Source organism: Globicephala melas, chromosome 15 (assembly GCF_963455315.2).
Source record: "Globicephala melas chromosome 15, mGloMel1.2, whole genome shotgun sequence".
NCBI classification, from domain to species: Eukaryota; Metazoa; Chordata; class Mammalia; order Artiodactyla; family Delphinidae; genus Globicephala; species Globicephala melas.
Window position 1 is genome coordinate 38,453,124 of NC_083328.1, and position 23,922 is coordinate 38,477,045.

At 41.5% G+C, this 23,922-nt stretch overlaps 1 protein-coding gene across 1 annotated transcript in view; it reads left to right on the forward strand.

Moving 5' to 3' along the window:
* The window catches only part of PCSK2 (proprotein convertase subtilisin/kexin type 2), a 216,546-nt gene that overhangs the window by 17,760 nt on the left and 174,864 nt on the right, over nt 1-23,922 (forward strand). Inside the window, exon 2 of the mRNA XM_030872639.2 lies at nt 2,722-2,826. Coding sequence (XP_030728499.1) covers nt 2,722-2,826 — 105 coding nt within the window. The remainder of the gene's footprint in view (nt 1-2,721; nt 2,827-23,922) is intronic.

Consider the following 23,922-nt stretch of genomic DNA (forward strand, 5'->3'; position numbering starts at 1 on the left):
TGGGTGGGAAGTGTCTGGAGTTACAGTCAAGGAGACCAAGGATTTCCGTTGAGAGCTCCCTCTTGACTGGGCAAGTCCTGCCCCTCCCTGAGCCACAGTGTCTTTCTCTATGAAATGAGGCACTTAGACCAAGCCAGGGGTGCCATTCAACTGCCTTCAGTTAACATAACCATGTGAAGTGACTTCAGTATGTGACAAAGGGAAGTGGTGGGACCTCCGGCTTGAGATTTTTAAATATATGGCCCTCTTAAGGGCATTCAAATTTAATTTTAAAAGTATTTTTACATTTTAAAAACTTTCAATTTGGGAATAATTTTAGACTTAAGAAGTTGGCAAAAATTGCACACAGGTTCACCCATGTTCATAGCAGCATAATTCACGATAGCTAAGAGGTGGAAGCAACCCAAGTGTCCATCGTCTGGTGAATAGATAAACAAAATGTGGTACATACATACAGTGGAATATTATTCAACCTTAAAAAGGAAGGGAGTTCTGACAGTGCTTCACATGGACGAACCTTGAAGATATTCAGCTGAGTGAAATAATCCAGTCACAAAAGGATGAATATTTTATGATTCCACTCATATGAGGTCCCAGAGTAGTAATATTCTTAGAGACAGAAGGTAGAATGGCGGTGGCCAGGGGCTGAGGGGAGGGGAGAATAGGAAGTTATCATTTAATGAATGTAGAGTTGAACGTGTAGGATCAAAAGAGTTCTGGATATCGATAGCAGTGTTGGCTGCTCAATAATGGAGATGTACTTAAAGTCGCTAAACTGTACACATAAAACTTTAAAATGAAAACATTTTTATATGCTGTATATTTTACCACAATAAAAAAATTACTCTTTTTAAAATGGAAACAAAGTTCCCATATACCCTTTATCCAGCTTTCCCAAAGTTAACGTCTGACAAAACCATAGTACAATTTATCAAAGCCAGGAAAAACATTGATATAACACTATTAATTAATCTACAGATTTCGTTCACAGTTTTCCAAGTGTTCCACTAATGTCCTTCTTTTCTGATCCAGGATCCAATCCAAGATATGTGTTACATTTAACTGTCCTGTCTCCCTCGTCTCCTCTGGTTTCAAAAATTTCTGCAGTCCTTATTTGTCTTTTATGATCTTGAAGGTTTTGAAGGGTACTAGCCAGTTATGGGTTTGCCTGATGTTTCCTCCTGACTGCATACAGGTTATGTATTTCTGGCAAGGAAATTATGTAAGTGATGTCTCCTTCTCAGTGCATTGTATCATGAGGCACATGATTTTGATATGTTTCATCCGTAGTGAGGTTAACTTACATCACTTGGTTGAGGACGTCTCTGCCAGGGTTCTCCACTGTAAAGTATTATTTCTCTTTGTTTATCATTATATTTCCCCCACTAATTTTAGCATCCTTTGGTGACACTTGCCAGTCACAATTATTTATGGTGTTTCCAAATGGTGATATTCAATTTCTGTTCATTACTTCTACTTTTGTTAATTGGAATTTCACTGTAAGAAAGAGTTTTCCATTTGCCTCTATTCAAATTTAATTTTTTTAAAAAAATCAGTAAAACAGAGCCAGAACAATGTCCCTCCAAAGCTCACTGGTGCTCTATAGCCCCAAATTTCCTTTCTTGTGTTAAAAATTCTCGGATGCTTCATGCCCTCCAGAATAGGAAGTAAAACTCCAAGTTCACACCACCTGACAGTGGTCATAAGCACAAGTCTTTGGAGAGCAAAAGATAAGCACACTTACATTTTCTTTCCTTCTCCCTCCACCCCTGCACCTTTTTGATCAAGTCTTATCATTACCCTGAGTACAGCAGCAGGGTTAAGTAGAGAAAACATTCAAGAATCACTGAGCCTGGAAAAATGCACATGAAATATTTATGTTTAATTCTCCCTGAAGAATGTGGTTTTTAATGAACAGGAACAAAATCACAAATGCTACAGTGTTCTAAAAGATTTTCACTTGCACACCAGACCCCTGGCCAAACTTGCTGTGCCCTTGAAGTTCATCTAGTATCTGCTTCTCTGGCCTCAGGCCCCCTCCTCCTTTGCCAGGAATGTCCCTCAAGGGCCCTTATCTGGGCTGCTCCTGGCTGGTGTCACCAGCTGACAGAGCCAATATTATTGTAGAGTTCCGAGTCTGCACAGTCCTAAAAAAATGAAGGAATAAAACATTTTTTTCAGCTAGCTATTTGTTCCTGTTATCCATGGCTGAGTAACAAAGCAACCCAAAACTTCTTAGTATAAACAACAACCATTTTATTATGTTCATGGACTTGGGATCAAAGACGCATACAGGGTACGGTGTGGCTGGCCTGCTGTGGTCCACATGGGGCCCATTTAATGGGTAATGGTCTGTAGTTCTCTCTTCTTGTGATACCTAAGAGAAGAGAATGGAGAACTTGGTGTGGGGATGAATATAAAGGGAAGGCTCCATGGAGGAGAAGAGAAGATTAAAAGATGGATAAAAACTAAAGTAATGGAGGAAAGAATAGAAGGTTTGTGGGGAGGGGAGGTGAACGGCATTACATAAGAAAAGGTAGGGAAATGGGGAGGAGAACAGTGACAGGGAACCAGAGCGCCAAGTCTGATAGGGGGTTAGCAGGGGTTTTCTCACATACATTCCCATCCCAGGGAGCCCCGGCATGCACCCCAGCTCTGGGGTCCCTGTTCTAGGGCGCCACCAGAAGCTAACCACGCCTGTGTCTGTTTGATTCTCCACAGCTCCCCTTTGCTGAAGGCCTGTATCATTTTTATCACAATGGCCTGGCAAAGGCCAAGAGGAGACGCAGCCTGCCCCATCATCATCAGCTGGAGAGAGACCCCAGGGTGAGTTTTCCTGGAAACCTGCCTTCTAACCTCTGCTGCCGCAAATGAGCCCATTGTGGGGGTGTACAAGGGAGCAGGCAGGAATTTTGAAGTTAAGGCACTTGACGTGTAGGCCAAATGGATCCCTTGCAGAGTGGTCCTGGGGACTCTGACTCTGCTCCTCTGTCTTACGCGTAATAATTAAACCCTCGATCGGCCAGAGGTGGGGGTGTAAACAGGAGTACCACCTCTTTTCTGGCTTTTTCTCCTGCATTACCGCGTGAGGACTGCTGGTTAACCGGGGACATGCTTTGGCCTGCGAAGGATGGGAAGACACCAAGCAGTTTAATAAGTCATTTTATGGACGGTTTCTACTGGTGAATCCACATACTCTGAGGAGACTGCCATGCCCCATATGGCCAGTGAGCGATCAGCTCACAATAGGCAGTGGGCTTCTCCGTGTCCAAGCATGACTGAAGCCACAAGACCTGCTCGGCCCCTCTTCCCACACTGTTCTTTCTAAGTCACCGCGTGCCCCATGTCTTCTGGATGCTCATGACCCCCACTTTTACCTCCAATCTTTACCTTCAGCAGCTCTCATTTTCTACTCCCTTTCCCCTCAGAAACCTAAATTCAACTTTCTTGTAACCAAACTTATCATCTTGGCCATAAAGCAGCTCCTTTTCCAGTGTTCCCACTTCCTGTTTTCTCAGAATAAGAACTTTGGGCGTCGTTGAATCCTGACTGTCCCCACCTCCTCTGCCCTCCCCACACTCATTCAACTGGGAGATTCTGATTTCTCATATGCAATTCACCAAGAGGGAAATGAATAACCCGGGCAGTTTGCTCTCTGTACACTGAAGGCTTCATACCCTCTTCCCCAGGACTTGGGTGACAGTGGATGTGAAGAGGGTCAGACGTTTGAGTTAGAGGTTTAACATGAGGCTCCTTTGGAGCTGATGGAATCCGGAATCATTCATGTGGGGCTTTTCATGTGAACGTTTGACTGGGTTTAATGTGGCCTTTAATTAGGAACGCAGATGAAACAGACTCCCCCGCAGATCACCAACTGACAGGCCACAGGCAATTTTCCTTTAACTCCTCAACCCAGGGGATCCCGCATTCCCTAGAGTGAAAATACTGCTCTGAGAAGCCACTTTATCTTTGCTTTTGCAGTAAGATCCAAGCTGCCGGTGCTGTCAGCCCATGCCCAGCATTAGTAAAGGGTCTGTTGTAGAAGTTGGCACCATTACCTAAGGGAGGAGCTCTCCTTTCTGTCATCACAGCCTTGGCCTGGCTGTATCAGTTCAGTGTCTGGGGATGCCCTTGAGAAGCCCTGGACAGGGATGCTGCCTGTTTCACCTGTGGACCCAGAGTGGGTACCAGCAGACAATGACCACTCTGGGGCAAGTGACACTGGTTTTCCCTGTGCTGCCTACCTGCCCCATGATCTTACCCGTTATGGCCAATTTTTTTACTTTTATTTATATAATTCTTAAAAGTTCCTTTGGTTTCTTTTCTTCCACAATTAAACACATTGCCCCGAGATCATTCAGAGAAGCACATAAAAGAAATTGAGGCAGAAGGAAAGTGGTGCTTAAAAGGCTTGGATAGGGAAAGAGAACCAAGGAACAGTGAAACTAAGAAGCCATTGTTTGGTTCAGAGAGACTCCCCAGGCCCATTAGATTAAGATTTTCTTATTTTTGCACTTACTTGAAATGATCTTTGAAATGCTGATTCTTGAAGTGTAGAGTGGTGTTTACGAAAGAGAAGGAAAGATGGGATGGATAATAAGGAAGGAAATCATGTATTGGTGATTCTAATCATTTGTCTTTCTCCTCAAAATAGTATCTATTTTAACCAAAAGGAGCATCCAGTCCCCATTGCCCATTATAAGGTCCCGGTAGCCATCTGCCTCTACCTGGTGGGGGTATCCATGTACCTGCCCACAAAGACCAAGAGAAGAGAGCAGCAAAACTAAGGTCGTAAATCTCCCGTACCTTTTATCTGCCTTCTCATCAAGGTTAAATGTCAGGGCTGCTGTCAATAATAAAACCATTTTAGGAAAAGAAATAAAGCATAAAACCTCATAATTCTTTGCAAAATGAAAAAAAAACCCCAAGAAACAAAAAGCCCTGCTAGTAATGACTGCCTTGTTCCAAAAAACACATTAGATTAAGGCCTCAGTCTTTCTTGCAGGGTGTTCTTGTGGTCACCTAATTTTGGCATCGGCTGACAGGAATCGGGTGGCTGCTCTTAAACAAAAAGCATTGATGATGAACCGTACAACAGCAGTGTTATGAAGATTCTGGAAGCCCTGTGGGTTTCTAGACCTTAAACTAAGGGCAAATATGTCGAGTTAGGATACCTCAACGTGGGGTTACCCAAGCACATTCAAACAGGTTTCAAAAAGAGAAGTAAATAGACATATAGAGAGGAAAGGGGAAGGATCAGGTAGTTGAAAAGGATCCTTTGTCTCTTGCACAGACGTTGCTAGTTAGTTTTCATGAATCGAGATCTTAAGAGCAAGTTGTTTTATCCTCCTCTGAAACATATTGTCTCCTAGGCTTATCAGCTTTAATCATGCTCGCAGCCCCAGCTTCCTTCTACCCCTGTCTCTGCATTACTTCCTGGCCTCTCTCACTAGCTGTCCCCTGGCTTGTGAACGACAATACAGAGCCCAAGGAGCCACGTACATAAGTCCGGGAGGGTTTCAGCTTCTATAGACTCTCGAGGCTCAATCTACCTAGGTAGCTTTTTAGCCAAAGAAATTACCAAGATCTCCTATCAACCCAACAAATAGAGAAGAAAAAGATAGAGGACTAAGCTTACTTTTGGTTTTGTTTTGGCTTCAGAACAGAAATTTCAAGGATGTTTGTCCCTCATTTCACGACTAACTTTTATGTTTAAGGAAAAGAAGAAAACGACTAGAAAGGGATCACATGGACTTTTTGTCCAGGCCAATACAGGGCTGCTTTCAATATCTTTATATTTGTTCATCAATATTTAGGGCAATAGCTAAGAAAAAGATTCTGGTGCAGACTGTCTTAAAGGTATTCTCTTGCCTTTCCATTTCTTTCTGCTAAAAAGCCTAGAATAATGCCGTGTAACATCATTTAGATGCTAAAAAGCAAAAACTGTGTCTTTTTTATTTCTGGGTATCTTTGTATAGTGCAGCTCTGAGCACACAGTAGATGCTCAAAAAGTGACTGTCGAACGAATAGATGGATGGTTAATGATTTTTTTCAGAGCTTTAATCTATGAAATAATATTGTTCATCTCATCTTATGTTTTCACCGCTATTCTAAAATGTGCATCCACTAGGAAACAGAAGTATAGCCTTCTTTCTAACGCTTCCTTTAAATACATTCTTAATTGTGGGTAAAAACCCAATTCATTTCATCATTTTCAAGTCTTGTCACTGAAAATCCTATGAGGAACCAGTTTTTAATTTCCAAAGTCACTCTGTGTTTCTGATCATATTCAAAGTCACAGTGCAACCACCGTAGCAAGAACATGTTTGGAAAGTGTGTGGATAGCTAAAATAATTTGAAGATGTAATAAATAAATCCAAAGCTGAAATGAAATAATAAAACCAAAAATTCTTTCTCAGCATCAAGGTCAAGAAAAATAATCCATGTTCAAAACCTCTGTGACATTTGTGAAACTTTAGCTAAGAGCAGCATCAACAGATCTTAAAGTCAAACCTAACTGTGGTCCACAGTCTACACTTCAAACCGCATACGTTCTACAAGTTCTTGAAAAGCTGCTGGGGAATAGATTTATTTAAGACATTTGTCTCACAGTCCTGTTGAATCATATCTGCTCATCTGACATAGAGAGCATTGAAATGAAATACGTTCAGAGACATAAAGACTCACATCGTTCAATAACACCCACCAGTTATATGGAAGCCAGATAATTTAACAAAAAATAACCTGAACGTCATTTGTTGCGAGAAGTTATATTTGATTCAAGAATTACAAACGTTTATTTCCTTTTCTCAGCAATGCTACTAGACGATCCAATTATCCCTTGGAATCATTTTTTTTTAAACATCTTTATTGGAGTATAATTGCTTTACAATGGTGTGTTAGTTTCTGCTTTACAACAAAGTGAATCAGTTATACATATACATACGTTCCCATATCCCTTGGGATCATTTTTACACCCGTTTCGAGTCAGAAACTCCTATCGGTCCACTGAAACCTTTTCTCAGTTCCCCGGTCTCAAAGAATGTTTCATGTTTCCTCTGTATTCTGTACACAGGAGCTGTATCTTCCTAGCTTCTTCCTCATCCAGGTGTATTCACATGTCTTATGACCATAGGTATCAGCATATGATCACATAGTGATTCACTTTTGTCCTTTAAAGGTCTATTCTGAGGGTATTTGTGAGTTTTCAGGGCGCTCCAAAAACCCACAAAAGTTAGCTTCACTGGACAGTCTTCAAAAATCTCACAGAACGATACAATCTAAACAAAAAAGAATTTTGCCTATTCTTTAAAACTAACTGGACATGACTGGTGTGATCTGTTTGTGAAAATCTGAATAATGAGTGAATCAGGCTTCCTTTGTCCATGGGACTTAATAATACAATAATTGATATCATTTTTTTAATGGATTCATTATCATAGCTGAAACTCAGGTGGTTGACAGAAGCTGGGAATGGCTTGTAATTGCTTTGGGTCCTTCAGCAGTTCAAACAAGCAAAGAAATTCATTTACCTTCTTCCTCCACAAGTTACATGAAATTTTGTCATAATCGCTAAGCTCTTAGCTTCCAATCGTTTTCAAATACCTAACATCAGTCACAGTAATTTGTAATGATAAGGACAACCCACTTGATGTATTGTGTCCTCCCTTGGATTAATATTAGATAACTGTTTGATCACAGTCGTCCCTCAGTTTCCACAGAGAATTGGTTCCTGGACCCCCGCGAATACCAAAATCGCAGATGCTCCAGTCCCTTATGTAAATGGCATTGCGAAGTTGGCCCTCCGTATCCGCGGGTTCCACGTCTGCGGATACGGAGGGCTGACTGTACTTCGATTAAAATTTGGAGCAGAGAAGAGAAAACACAATTATGTTCTGGAAAATCTACTTTCAAATAGAAAATGTCGTGGAGAAAAACGCCTTCCCTCACTTTTTGTTTTGGTTTTGACCAAACCTTCCTCCAGTGGGTGTGTCCTCTCCTTACGTCACAGTGACGTATGAGAGTCTCAGCCTGCGGGACTGGTAAAAATAGAAATTAGATCATTTTAGTGCCTTTAATAAAAAAAAATTTATAAGTACCCCCTCCAGAAAAAATAGGTTGGTTTGTTTGGTTGGTTTTGATTTTTATACCTTATTAAAAGGTTTTGTTTCTCTTCCCAGACCGGGGAACAAACCCGTGTCCCCTGCTTTGGCAGGCAGACTCTCAACCCCTGCGCCACCAGGGAAGCCCTAATAGATTGTGTTTTAGTCTCATACTTAACTCTAAAATGGTGAGGTTTGAGGTTTTGAGATACTGCTCTAAGAAATGTATAGAAATCCCCTAATTTATCTTCTGAATGTCTTCTTTAGGGAAAAAAAGAAAGCCGATAGATTTAATTATATTTTACTTATTTAGAAACACAGACATGGTGAGTTTATTATAAATCGTATAGCAAAGACAATAGTATTTTGAATTTCTGTAGAGCTTTTATTCCAGAGGGCATACGTGGCTGCCTTTTCTTCGTCTTCTCCTTTCCTTGTAGCATGAGTTGGACCAACAGATGCTATTCCATCTTGAAATGGAGGTAACAAAGAGGTTGACGTGTGCCTGAGTCACACATGAGTTTGAAAGCCCAAAACAGCAGTTCGGGTCCCCAACAATGGTGACCATCTTTTCCAACCTGGATTTAGGTCTCTTGGTCAGACAAGGGAACAACCTATTTGGAATTGGGATTCTCACGGGGAAAAGACTGTCCATGATGCACGATCATAAGAGCTCGATGGTCCATGAATAAAGCGGTGCAAGTATAGAGTTGGCCAATGGTGGGGTTTGAAAGTGGAATGAAATTCCCTTAACTCTTGGGGCCTTAGAGGCACAGATTACCCGGAATTCCCAAGAGAGACTCCTCCGTGGGATAACAAGGGTTCATGGGTGCATCTGGCACGTCTTTTGCAAACAGAGAAATAAACTGGGGACATATGGAGCAGAAATAAAGTGATGTTGATGCCAGAGAGCGCAGAATAAGATAGAGAAGGAGAGACAGAGGCACAGGAAACATTTAAAAAAAAATTATAAGGTGCGACTCGGCCCCAAACCCACCTCCCAACAGTTGTCATGTGACCCCTTCAGTGACCTGGACCTTTCCTGTTCTGTTAACAACTCAATTTTCTATCATAAAAAAGGGAACCACATTGCCTACCTTGAAGAGGCAAATCACTCCATAAGGAGTGCATAGCAAAGTTTAGCATCATTTCTTCCCTTTTCCCTCTGGTTTCCCTCCCTGCTTCTCTCCACCTTATTTCCTCTCCTCAAGAATCCAGCAGCAACAAACACACGCTTTTAGAATGTGTGTCTCAGGGTTCAAGAGGAAAGCTGCTTTACAAAAACTGAACTACAAATGCGAGTGAATACCTGTACAGCGCAATCCATTAGGAGGGCATTTGGGCTTATCCCTCTCAACGCCCAGCCAGCCAGCTAGTGACCCTCCACACATAAGTGAGGAGAAAGCAAGATTACACTCTGACATTTCTGCAGGAACCAGACCACTGAGTAAGAAGAGGCCAGAGGGGATCTCTCTGGGGCTTCCTCTCAGTTTAATTTGATGACGATTGTAAGACTAGTTCGTGTCTGTTGAATGCTGTTGTCTTAGTTTGGGCTCCTGCAAAAAGCAAACCCTGAGACGAGAACTTAGAAGAGGGTCACTTATTTGGGAGGTTGATTCTCAGATGCACAAGAGAACGAGTAAAATGGTGGAGGGAAGTGAGGAAAGCAAATAGAGTGTGAGATTTTTAGCAGGTCTGCATTTTAGGCAGCTGAGACTCAGTCCCACTGGGGGCCCTTCAGAGCTGTCCCACAAGGAAGGCGGTTGCCCGATGAGTAATCTACTAGCTCTGTCTCTCATTTCTGAGCTGACCTGGGATGTTAAATCCCTGGCACTTCCGAACTGACCTGTGCACAGGCTGAACAAGCCTCAGGATGCTGGAGAAAGTCCCCAAGCCGAGTGGCAGATGGAGATGCTTGGTGTAAGAAGCTGTCGGCAGTGGCAGGTGAACTCTTGCTGCAAATCCTACCATCCAACCTGTGCTAAGGATTTAGCAGGCATCATCTCATTAAACCTCAGATATCTCCTGCGAATTAAGTGGTATCAGATCCCCAGTTTACGGGTGAGGACATGCGAGTTTAGGGAGGCTCATGACTTACTGACCATCCTGTGGTTTGTAAGGGGTCCTCACACTGCATGGTGCTGCTCTGTCACTGACTTAGATTTTATAAATTAATTTCCCTCCTCCTCTGCACAAAGAGAACAGTAGAGCAGGACGATTCCAAAGGAAACATTGATTCAACGCTTTGCCTTGAAGCTGTAAAATATAATTCAGACAAAATAGACCCAGAGAGGGTAAATGACTTCTCTGGGGTCACACGACCATAACTGATGGGGAAGAAATAATAAAACTCACGACTCCTCGCAACACCAGATCTGATTTAAATAAAAAGCTAAATGAGGGACTTCTCTGGTGGCGCAGTGGTTAAGAATCCACCTGCCAATGCAGGGGACACGGGTTTGAGCCCTGGTCCGGGAAGATCCCACGTGCCACGGAACAGCTAAGCCCGTGCACCACAACTACTGAGCCTGTGCTCTAGAGACCATGCGCCACAACTACTGAGCCCACTCGCCTAGAGCCCGTGCTTCGCAACAAGAGAAGCCACCACAATGAGAAGCCTGCACACTGCAACGAAGACCGAATGCAGCCAAAAATAAATAAATAAATAAATAAATAAATAAATAAATAAATAAAAGCTAAATGAGGATTGATACTGCTTACGGACTTGTGATTCTTTAAGACCTTGTTCTCACGAAATAATAACTGGATTCTCTAAATCAGAAACAGTGTAATGGGAAAATACGAAGTTACATCATTGGCTTATGTGATTTATGTGAATTCAATGAACTCATCTATAAATAGAAAAGTGAAAAAGGAGGGGAAATAATAGCAAGGTGGGCACTTCTGCTCACGATTCTGCTCAACTGGGATATGCCCTGAAGTGGTGTGAATAAGTAGAGTCATCTGAGAATGCAGTCGGCCTCTTTCCCTACGGACTCAAAGCAGAAGCAGTTCACCTTTCTGGGTGAGAGACTCCAGCGTTTAAAGATAATACTTTTGATGCAAAATATTTCCTAAGCACGAGCCAACGTGTTCGTCTGCTGTGTGAACAATAGGACAGGACCAGATTCCTGTGGAAGGAAATGCCGCACGTTTGTGATGTATTGAGGCACAGTATATTGATTTCTAACTTCCTAAGAAATTTTCAAAGTTCATTTTGACCGTGCATAGTTGGCAATTTACCCACTTCAGAACTCTATCCCTGCGGTGTGATTTCTCTACAAAGAAGTAAACAAAGATGGTATCTTAGCTTGGATTTCCTGGAAACAGACTCTGAGGTGGGGAGTTGCATGTATAAAAGATGTTTCTAAGAATGTGGTGTGCAGTGTTTTCATCTCCTGTGGTTCCCTCCATCCTCAAGCCAACAACACACATCAAATCATTCCTGTGCTTCACAGCTCTCTGCTTCCTCTTCTGCTTAAGGCTCCTGTGACTCTGTTGGACCCACCTAGATAACCCAGCATAATCTCCCTCTCTTGGTCTTAGCAGATTAGTCACCTTAATTACAACTATGAAGTCCCTTTTACCATGTGATGTATCACATAATCATGAGAGTAATGCCAGGGTCTGGAGACCATGGGGGCCAAAATTCTGCCCTGAGCCTTGGTCTTTCTGGAAGAGTTGGCATGCCTCTAGGGTCAGCAGCTTTCTGCAGGCAGCCCAGCTCCCCCGCACTGCCCTGCTCCTGGGATTGCATTTAGCTCAGAGGGAAGCATGAATTTGCAGGCATACAACGCTGACCACATTTCGAGCCCAAAGGGTGAAGCTGAGAACCCACGTGGAGCAGCTTCTGACTTAGCATCCCAGCTGGTGACCAAATTCATTTTCTAGACACCTCATCAAGAGGTTGGCTCAGCAAGTGTACACCTTCATGGGTTACACATTTTGAGAGTGACTTGACGGCATCTGGAAAAAGGAAGGTGTATTGCGAGAGGCAGCAGAGGAGAGATGCCTTCAGTGGTGCTCTAACCTGTGGGAAAAGCTGATCTGCCCTAATCTGCTCGTTTTATTATTCAGCAGGGAGGACTTTCTGTATCTCCTCTGGGCGCTGCAGATGTGCCTGGCTTCCTGCCTCAAAGAACTGCTGCCAGTGATATAATTAACTCTTTGTGGGGAGCAGGGGAGAAATGTTTACTATGGATTCAGAAAGGCACAGGCAAATCTGCTAAGGAGTAAGCCAGGCTTTTTCTAGTTGTTGTGAGCATATTTTAAATGATCACTCCTGCTCACGCTGCCACGCGTACCAAAAGAGAAGGAAGGACACTCTGGAAGACACCCTTCCAGCAAGCCCAGGGATCTCCGGGGAGTCTTAACTGTCTTTGGGAGAATTCTAAGAAGCTCTAATGCAGAGGAAAGCAACAGGGAAAGAAGAAAGTGCTTCTGTATCATCTTCATAACTCACAAGATGATGACCCTCGAATGGTGAGCTGGCAAACTTTTAGGATTTTCTACCAAAATCTTCAATGTTTTTAAGGCAGATTTCTCCTGACCTGCCTTACCTCGTTCGTTCCCCAGCCTTCCCCAAGATGCAAAGGAAATGCCTTTAAATATCTAAAATGCCTCTATTATATCACCTAAAAATAAACATTTTGTGTACACTCATTAAACTCACAATATAACTCCATTATCTAGTTGCTTGCTAGCAAACCATTTATTTATTCAGCAAGTATTTACTAAGCTCAACTACACGCTGAGCACTGTTCTAAGTACTGGGACACAGCAAGGAACAAAACAGACCAAGAATTCCTCCCGTGAAGCTTATATACTAGTGGGGATGAAGGACAGAGACAAAATCCAGATGAATAAAGCAATTACATGACTGCTGGTGAAGGTGTTATGAGGATAAATAGAGAAAATTGTGAGGAAGAGGGAGTGGCAGGGGAGGGGTGTTATTTTATAAAAAGCATCCAGGTTTGGCTACTCTGGTAAGGTGACATTTACATATACACCTGAAGGAGGTAAGGAAGGTTTCCATATGGTTGTGGAGAAAGGGCATCCCCAGCAGAGGAACCAGCAAAGGTAAAGGTCTCGTGTCCAAGGGGCACTTGATGTGTTCTGTGAACAGTGAGAACACCAGGAAGGCTGGGAAGATGGGAGCCCGGAAGAACAGGGAAAGAAATGAGGTCAGCAAGGAAGCAAGACCAGAGAAGACATTACAGGTCAGGGTAAGGACTTTGGATTGACTGAATGAGATGGGATTTCTCTACTTTGGGGTGAATTATAGATGATGGGGTGGGCATGGGGGGTGCACTCTGGAAATCAGAGAGATCAGTGCAAGGTGATGGCAACTTTTCTGGAAGGACGGTGGAGAAAGGATGCTGGCTTAGACCAGGGTAGAAGCTGGTCGAGGTGGTGAGAAACAATATTTAGGAATATTTTGTGAAAGTAGAGACTTCAAATTTGCTGATTCTTTTGTTGACAGATTAGATAAGGAATGGGAGAGGAACAGAGAAGGCAAAGGTAACTCTAGAGCTATTGGCCTGAGTTATTAGCACATGGAGGTAGCATTTATGTAGATGGACAGACTGGGGGAGAAGCAGGTTGACTGGGAATGGGTAGGGGATCAAGAGAGTAGTTTTAAGCATGTTAACATTTGAGGGTTGCATTGAGCATCCGAGTCGAGAAGTAAAATAAGCGAAGGGATTTAAAAATTTAAGATAGAGTTTGGAGCTGGAGACATAAAGTGGGAGTCGCCCACACATGGATAGCACTCAGTGCCATGAGACTAGTTGAGATTATCTAAGAAATGAGTGGAACTAGGGAAGACAAGCTGCGTGGGACGGAACCCTAGGGCATTCTAGAATGTAGAAGCCTGGGAGACGACTGGGGACCAGCGGAGGAGATAGAGGAGGGACAAATAATAGAGGAAGAGGACCAGAGTTCAAGCAAAGACTAATCTAGTCAATGTGCCCTACCTTGTTCACATCTTACCAGAGTATCTTGGCCGTCCCTATAGTTATTTCTTAGGAACCACTTAGAGATATCAATGGAATATACTTCTTCAGTTTTTCCATCTCTAGTCTATTTTTTCTGAAAGAGTATTGAACTTCAATGGTGCAAACATGAGATTATGAAATAAAAATGGTGGCATGAATTTTATCTCAACCAGACACTGCTGTATCTGGGCTGGATGGTGTCACATTCGACTCAGAATGGATAAGAACCAAGCTTCTAAAACCTCAAGCCCAACTAGGCAATATCTCAGAGCCAAGACCCAGTTCTGTGAGCTGCTGGGTGAAGTTACCGGGAAACAGCCTCTGTGTGACGTGGCAAGAGGAAAATCTGAGTTGGGCATTTCTTTTTAATGTTAAGGGACTATAAAAGCTGTGAGACAGATCAAGTTTGACTGTAGACCCGAAGGTAAGAACCTTAATCTGCAATTAAGAAATACAAAAATTCAAGCTGTGTTGATTCAACCTTGATCACATTTTCATGGATTTCAGAAAGATAGAGTTCTTTAAAATAATTCCCTGTTAAGATTCAATATCTATCTAGAAAGTAATTCCTCACTCCTTAAACCACTTCTCCAAAGTGAATTGTATTCAACGCTTAGCTGAAGGAGGCTATCGGTGTTCCTTAATGATGACATGAACAAATGGTTAAAATAAGTATGTCCATCTGGCTAAGATCATGTTTCATGAGACAAAGTTATGTTTGGAGTTGGATAAGCCTCAGAAAGTTTTTTAAAAAAAACACTCTAAAACCCTCTTCGGCTATTTTTAAATTGGTTTAGCCATTTTCCTTTTGTGATGTCCATTGACATGTTTGTGATCACATCTTCATCCATAAACAAGCTTTGTGCTCTTAAATCTAAGTCAAGGGAATTTAGAAAATGAGAGGAATTGAATTCTTACCATTTCATGTGGTTTCAAACCCTTTTGGGCTGAGGAGAGGAAATGACTGAAGCCAGGTCTGGAAAAGAGTAAAAAGCAGCGAGACAAAGAGATTCAGGTCTGAATAACAATCCAATTGCTGGAGTTTATCTAATTGGTTTCCCATTATCTGTACCAAAAATACTGTGTTTTCCATCTTCTCTCTGGCAAGTATGTCCCAGTTAGCAATAAAGAACCAACTGCCTGAGAGAAAACAGGTAAGACAAAACAATTTTCTATTTTCCATTCCCCTTGAAAAGGAAGAGCAGCCCACCCCATGTAAAGAATTGCTTAATGGATGTCAGTTTGTAAGGACACCTCAGAGAAATGACAGGAGAAAGCCCTCCCAGAGAGCAGAAGAAAACCAGAGTGGTTCAAATCTATTGTGTGGAAACAGACTCAAATAATTGCCTACAGGGAGAAAAGGAGCGTGAAGGAGGACATGCAGCTTGACGTTGTTTCTGGGTTGTAACACTAGCTCTGATACCAACTAGCCACATTTCCTTGACAAACCGTTTTATCCCCCAGTCTTCGGTTTCCCTGTCAATATAGTAAAGAGCGTAGAGTAGTTAGCCTCTGAAATGTCCCTTCAGGTGCTGATAGCTGAGATTCCAGGGGCAACTCTGAAGTTCCTCCAACTGGTTGATGTGAAAGCCAGAACTAAAACCCAGATTTCCCACTAGTTTGTGATCCTTCCTTTGCATATCTTTACTTTCATCTGAGAAATGGGGATTTTCTTTAAACCAATACTCTAAAGCGTTTGGAAGAACTAGCGTTTATGTTAGTATCCTCATCTTTTACAAGAAAATTTCACGTTGTGTGTTGTTCAAACTAGTTCATCAGAGCCCTAAAATTCCACTTCTTGCCTCAAGGGAAATGCTAGATGATGAGGTGGAGGTTCTTCATCCACCTCAAAGATAATAGGTTCTCTATCCTGTTTTATGAATTGGGATTTGGTGTAAGATTTCGCTGGGCAAGCTGGGTGTGATGGAGCAGAGGTATTTCAACTAAAAAAGTTAAGTTTGAAAATTAGTGATTTCTAATTAAGTTCTATTCTCCAACCCAGTCAATCAGTGTGTCAGATCAAGATCACAAACAGAACACCTAGAGAGACTGGGCAAATAAGTTACCAGTTGAGGTGGGTTGGGTTTAAGCAAAGCAGTAACTCAAGCAAGAGGACAAATGATCACATTTTCTTCTGCCTCTAGGTGGGAATACAATAGGGAGTAGTGGGGACTGTGGAAAACCAGAGTTACAACACTGTCAAAAGGAGGAAGCAGAACCTCTTCCTCAGATGATTGTCACCTCACAAAAATGGAGGTCCATGGTTGCCAGATATCCCAGTTTTTCAAGAAAATCAGAAAATGCCAACCTTTGTGCAAAATCTTTGTGCTTCTTAAAAGTATTAGTGACTAAATAAAAAATTCTTAACACGTGAAAAAACTGAAGAAAATCTTTCAGCAGAAGAGATTAGTCCATGGGACTCCATTTTGTGATCTGTCCTCTTCAACCTCCCAAAACAAGATGACTTGGCATCGGGCAAGTCACCTCTATGACAAGCCCCCGACCTCACAGTTTGCAAAGGTGGTCCGCATAAAAGTTCTTCCTTAAGGCAACCCCAAAGCATTGGGACACAATCCAGGCTCTGCTCTCTGGGGCCAAATCATTTCCTCCTCCATTCGAGAAAGCTCCAAACATTTGAAGATAGTTACCATGGCCCTGGACCTTCTTCAGTGTAAACATTCCTGGTTCTTTCAGATGTTTTCATTGAATTTGGTCTTATTTCCTGGCCTTCCTCATCACACCTCTCTGAACATTGTCTGAGAACTAAATAGACAATCCAGCTACATTCTGATGATGTCAGAGTAGCACTAGAATCTTATTTCCCATATTTTGAAAGCTGTTCTTCTATGGACATACCATAGGATCACTTTATCCTTCTCTAGAGGTCACGGATCTTATATTGACGAATACTGACCCTACAGCTAGCCAGAACTTCTAGTTTCTGCTCAAATATGCTGCAAATCAATCCGTCCTTGGAAGATTGGGATATTGGTCCTAAAGCAAGGACTTAGGTTTAATTTTTGAATGTTTCATCTTAGAGTTCATTATGACCTGTCAAGGCTTTATTGGATCCTGATTCAGTCTCCTTCCTGTCATCTCTCATTCTGATCAACATCAATATTCTCAACCAGTTCTTAATAAAAAGGTTGAATAGAACAGAAAAAAATGACAAAGCTCAAAACGCTTTGTCCGGAATGATATAAATCTATTAGTATAGACCCTAAGGAGTATCTCACACTGACCTCATATTGACAGGAAATTATAAAGTACCCAAAGCCCCCAAAACAGCATTCAGGTTAAATGAAAAACAGTGTCTCACCAGGGAGGCTATTTGAAGACTGGGTTTATATAGCTTAACTGCATCACTCTGAATCTAGTTGATTTGTTTGTGTACACTGCTCTCTGAGCAATCAGTTCGTTTCCCATGGAGCAATCTAATTCAGCTATTCACATGACCAAAATCACCAGACCAATCAGTTTTCAATCTCGTCTTTAGAGGTAATTTGAATTCACTTGATAATTTGTCCACACATCTGCAAATGGTTGTTTAATCATGAAAATTTTTAATCAAAAAACCAAAATCAATGAGTAATCATCAATGCTAATCATGAGAGTACCAGGTGGCACTCATGTGTGGACCAAATCAGATTTTTCTAAAACTTAATACAGTGATTCCTTTTTAATGAGTAAGTGAAGACATCTCAGAAATAGACTAATTCAGCTAAGGATCATATTCTCCACGGCTAAAACATAACCTATCATTTGCCTTCTATCAGAGCACTCCAAAAAACTCCTCTACCACTTATTTATGTGACATGGGCAAGTCACTTAACCTTCACTAATTGCCTCTCTTTTACCATCTGTATCATTAAATAACAATGAAAGTCCAAATGTCTGAAATAAATTGCCTTAATTTTTCATCTCTATCACGGAATCACGATGAAAGTGCAAACGTCTACAAATGAATGCCTAAGATTTCAAAACTATAAGGGTGACTTCATCCTTGAATGTACATAGTTGTTTCACAAACACATTATAACTTTTGCCAGAGCAGAAAAGGGGATGGTGTCATCTACTTCTTTTGCATTTTCTCCCACTTAATTCTCCACTATTCTCCTTGCCCACCTCTACTCCATGAAAAATTTTAATGTGAATTAAATCAGTGTTCTTCAAACTGTATTATGTTGGGGTCCTTGCATTTTCTACCAGAATGCTGTGAATAATAAAAATATTAGTTAAGACAAGCTAGATTATGTTGCCCTCACGTCCCAATGGTTTGACGTACAAATGTTTACCGTGCACTCGTGCTGCACGACCAGCACGCGTCCATGGGGGCCCTGATTAACATAATTTTTCAGTAACTGATGCTATTGAAGGTTCCAGCATCTTGAGATGCCACCACCCTAACGTGGCTCCCAGGGCACTGGAAGAGAAAGGGGAAGAGGAAGCATGATGAGCTGAACCCGCTCTTAAATGCTTCATCTTGAAAAGGACACATATTAATTCTCATCACCCGTGGGCCAGAAAGAGACACCGTGCCTGAGTCAGCGTGAAGAAGCCGAGAAGTGGAGCGCTCCAAGGTGCTCAGGGAGGAGAGAAAAACTAGACGTGGGGAACAGTAGAAGTACCCTGTATGGTGCATTTTTTATTCAGAACCATAATAAAAATATGAATAAAAGCATGTTCTAACTTTATGGGTGACTCCTTGGGACTGAGACTTTCCTATAAACTTGGCACTCACGTTTATAATTATATCTGCAGCAATTACTACCATGCAGTCTCTGGCTAGTGAGAACAGATGGGGCATTTGTGCCAAACTGGGGACCTTGAATTTTGCTAAGATGTCTAGAACAACAGCTCTCATCACGTGTGCTCTTCTGGCAATGTGACCTGGCCCTTCTCTATCAATAGCTAGAGTCTATTTCTCCATCCCGTGAATCTGAGCAGGCTTGTGACTTTTTCTGCAGTAGAATGTGATAGGAGCGATGCTATGCCAGTTCTTGATATAGCCCTTACCTGACCTGGTAGCTTCCACTCTGGCCTCTTGGAACCCAACCACCATGGAGGAAGTGTGACTACCCTGAGAACAGCCTGCTATTAGAAGGCCAAGCCAGATGGAAAGGCTGGTATGCCATGAGGAGAGAGGGATGCTAAAGTGCACGCAGATACAGACGTGGGAATGAAGAATCATCTTGGAAGTGGTCCCTTCAGCCTCGGCAGCCACTCCATCTGCTGCTACCTGGAGACAAACCACCCAGCTGTGTCTCCTCTGAACTTCGGACCCACAAAATCTTGAGCCAGATAAAAGAGTTGATACAAGGCACTCACTTTTGGAGTAGTTGATCGTACAGCAATAAATAATTTTCCCACCATTCAGCTGGGGATGAATCGTGGAGGACTGAGTCAGGCGTGGAGCCTGTTACAATGGACAGACAGGCTGATCCCTGAGACACTACACCTCAGTGGTCTGTAGCATATCCTCAGGGTCTTTTCGTCAATGATACTTCTTTGGATATTATGCTCTTTATATTTTACTTGTAAACTTGTGTTAGTTTCATAGGTATACAGGAGGTATAAGCATTAGGAGTTGCTACCAAATTTTATTTTGTGTATATTTTAAATAACCTGCCAAGATGGGGAAGCCAAGGAAAAATGGTTTTCCTTATAAGAGTCCATTCCTTGTTTAGGTTTTTTTTTGTTTTGTTTTGTTTTTGCGGTACGCGGGCCTCTCACTGTTGTGGCCTCTCCCGTTGTGGAGCACAGGCTCCGGACGTGCAGGCTCAGCAGCCATGGCTCACGGGCCTAGCCGCTCTGCGGCATGTGAGATCTTCCCGGACCGGGGCACGAACCCGCATCCCCTGAATCGGCAGGTGGACTCTCAACCACTGCACCACCAGGGAAGCCCCCTTGTTTAGGTTTATTCGAGTTTAAGAAATTAATGAATTTGAAAAAGATCTAAAAGAGGTGGGTTTCTCCAAAGCACGAACTTTGGCGTGAGACAAAAGCAAAATGACCCTTTCAGGGCAGAGACATTAGTGGGTGCCACGTGAGGAGCCATGTGAAGAGCTGCATGGTGGTGGGAAGAGTGGTGAAGGCAGAATCAGGAGTTGTGAGTTCTAATCACAGGTCTGTCATTTATCATCTGTGTGGGTTACACAAAACTACTTGGCTTTATGGTCCTCAACGCCCCATCTGTGACATGATGAATGACATCGACCCTGCTCATTTCGTGGTGTTACTGTGGCGATCAAAGAAGATGAGAGACAGACGTTTTCTGAAAAATGTGAAGTGTTGTTATTGTTCACAGAGATTCAGGGCAGCATTTTAAGATTCATGCTGAAAAATCTAAAAATAACCTGATGAAAAACATGTAGGAAGTGAGTTTAAAAGAACCTCAAAATTATTTTTTTAAAATGCAAACCTGTGCCTTACCAAATTACATTGGATTTCAATTTTCTTTGAAGTACAAGGAAACTTGCCGTCTGCTGGGTTGCTTGGTCTTGCCACTCTCTGAATTCCTGTAACCTCCTAGTCTGTCTGGACTGTAGACTTGTGGTCAAGTTTAGGAGCTTTGGTAGATCCAGGTTTTAATCTCATTTCCACCACCTCATTCTCCAACTGCATAAATTTACATAAGTTATTTAGCTTCTCATAATCTCATCTGTGAAGTGTGGTTAGTATTAATAGCACCTGTCTCAAGGGTTGGTGTGAACATATCATGAGATGATGCTAAGGTAAGTGATCAGAAGATGATAGCCGTGACTAGTAATATTTTACTCTGCAGTGTATGATTACAAAGTGACTGATACTGATTTCTGAAAATCACCTGTTTTAGCACGTTTATTCACTGCAGTCCTTTAACAATTTTACACATATGTCATGAACCCATCACATTTAGTTGAGTAGGTGATTTTATTTTCACTGTAATTTTGCCAAAATAATACAGTTTTAAAAATTAAATACAAGGCTTAACATTAACGATGGCAATCTTTTGCCCCACCTCTACCAAGTCCCAGTCCCTCAGAGGCATTCTCCATCAATGCTTTAGCTGTTCCTTGTGTTAAGTCCACATTTTAAAATAATATGTGTATGCTGAAATGTGCTATTTCATCTCAGATATAGTCTATTGGCTTTCTTCTATGGAGGATGAGAATTTTACTTCTTCAAATGCAACACACACACACACACACACACACACACACACACACACACACACACACACACATTTATGTTTCTTCCAGCTTTTGAATACACTAGTCCCCTGTTATACCTGGGGAATATGTCCCAAGATCCTTAGTGGATGCCTGAAACCACAGGTGGTACTGAATCCTATATATACTATGTTTTTTCCTACACATACATACCTATGATAAAGTTTAATTTATTAATCAGGCACAGTAAGAGACTAACAATAGCTAAAAATAAAATGGAACAATTATAATAGACTTTAATAAAAGTTATGTGAACATGGTCTCTTTTCTATCTCACTCAAAAGATCTTATTAGACAAATTTAATGCCTTTTCTATCTTAACGAAGCACTTATCACTCACCACGGCCATAACCTTTACAGTTGGAGGTGCCACGGCAAAAATAGCGCAAATTTCTTTTTTCTTCTTCACAGTTTCACAGATAGAAGATTCACCCTTACTGTAGATCTTAGCAACATCAGCGTATGATTTTTTTTTCTTTCCTTATTAAGTACAAAACTTTCACCCGTTTACTTAAAGGAAGCACTTTATGGCTTCTCTTTGGCATATTCGAATTGCCAACACAGCATCACTACTCTTCTGATTTGGGGCCATTATTCAATAAAACAAAAGTTACTTGAACACAAGCACCAAGACACCTTGACAGTCAATCTGATAACCAAATGACTAAGGGATGGACGTGGGATGGAGTGGGACGCTGTGAGATGATTATTATTGGTATTTTGTACTATTAGTATTTTTATTATTTTGATATTATTATTATTTCGATAACTTCTTTCTCTGCTCTCTTTTCTGGAGAACTATCAGTTTGTTGTTGGGCAAATTATAGGATAAATCTTATAGTTTTATTATTTTTCTTTGTTTTATTTCCATATTCTTTGTCTTTTTGTTCTACTTTTTGAGAAGATTTATGTGTGTCCATATATCCATATATATGTAGTGTGTGTTTATATATACAGATTTTTTTTAACAGCAAGAGCTCTTTCTTGTTCCTTTTGTATAGCATCATGCTCTTGTTTCATTGCTGCGACTTCTATTCTCTGCAGAGTTTTCCTCCTAGTTCTTTTATTTTTATTTTTTTTTGTTTTCAACCAAAGTATTTATTAGTAACCTCTGTGGCACTTAATGCATAGGTTAACATAAAAAGATTTAAAAGAATACACTGTTATATACTTCTTGCTATCCATGTGTCCCAAGTCTAGTATTTTAACTATATAGAATAGATTAACCCAACTGAGAATGACTTTCTTTAAAATATTCCTATATATTGGGTTTTTAATTTTTAAAGTTTCAGAAAATGCTTGTAAGGCACCCTTCCATGTAGGTTTCTGCCACATAGAACTCCTAGTTCTTTTAAACTTTTGTTCTACTCCCTGCATTTTCTTTTTCTTCTGAGTTCACTATTTTATGGTTTTAGTTAGTATTTATTTGCTTAAACTTTTATTTTAGCGTATCTTCTCAAATGCCTGGTTATCCTTAGCTGTCCATTCATTTTTAAAAATTGATTTGAACCTCTGTGTGCCTGAATGGAGACACAGCCTTTTTGGGGGAGTACCCCCAAATAACTGTAGGTCCTATCTCTTGATCATGTCAGTTTTCCAAAGAGGAATACACCCACATCCAGCCTGGAGAGCAAAGTCTGGCTGCTTGCACTCTGGGATCTAATTGTGAGAAGGGAATATCATGGTGCAGTGGTGAGACCATTTCAGTCAATCCCCGCTTTTAATATAACGCCTATTCCCAGCTCTTTACGTGTTTGTTATTTCCAATACGGAAACTTTCTGGTTCATTTTCCAAAATAGTAACCCTAATTGTTCTCCATACAGATTTTTAACACCTCTCCTTGCCTTTGATGTGGCTGGTGCCTCTGATTTTTGAGTGTTTCTGGGATGGCACGGTCTGAGTCAGCTGCATCTTGTTAGCTTCTCCCTCGGCGTACACTTAGGTTCCAGCTTCCCAGCTCAGTTAAATCAATGACATTTTTTTGTCTGCAGTAAATAACCCATAACATGAAGTCTGCCCTATTTTCAAATGTTTAAGCGTGCAGTACAGTGTTGTTAACGGAAAGCAGATCTCGATAACTTTCTCGTCTTGTGTGACTTAAACTCTATACTCATTGAACAGGAACTCTCCCTTTCCCCCTCCCCAAGCCCCTGACAACAGCTGTTCTACTTTCTGCTTCTATGAGTTTGGCTACCTTAGATACCTCATATGAGTGGAATCATGCAGCATTTGTCCTTCTGTAACTGGCTTATTTCACTTAGAATAATGTCCTCAAGATTCACCGGCATTGTAGCATATGACAGGGTTTCCTTCTTTTTTTAATTTGTTTCAAACTTGTTACTACATGTTACATGTAGTGAGCACATGTGCGATTGAGCAATTGAGCACGTGTGCAATTGTTTCTTTCGGGTAGCCACCAGAAATGGAATTGATGGGTCAAAGTTGTGTTTTGACCCTGGACTGAGGGTTAGGCTTCATCCCACAGAATTTGGACCTGGGCCCTTTGTGTTTCAGAAAGTGTGGCAGAGCCTTCCTCTCATTCTCAGAGTCACCCAAAGGAAGTTCACTGGTGGCCTAACTAATTACGCCTTGTTTGCATTTAATTTTATCCC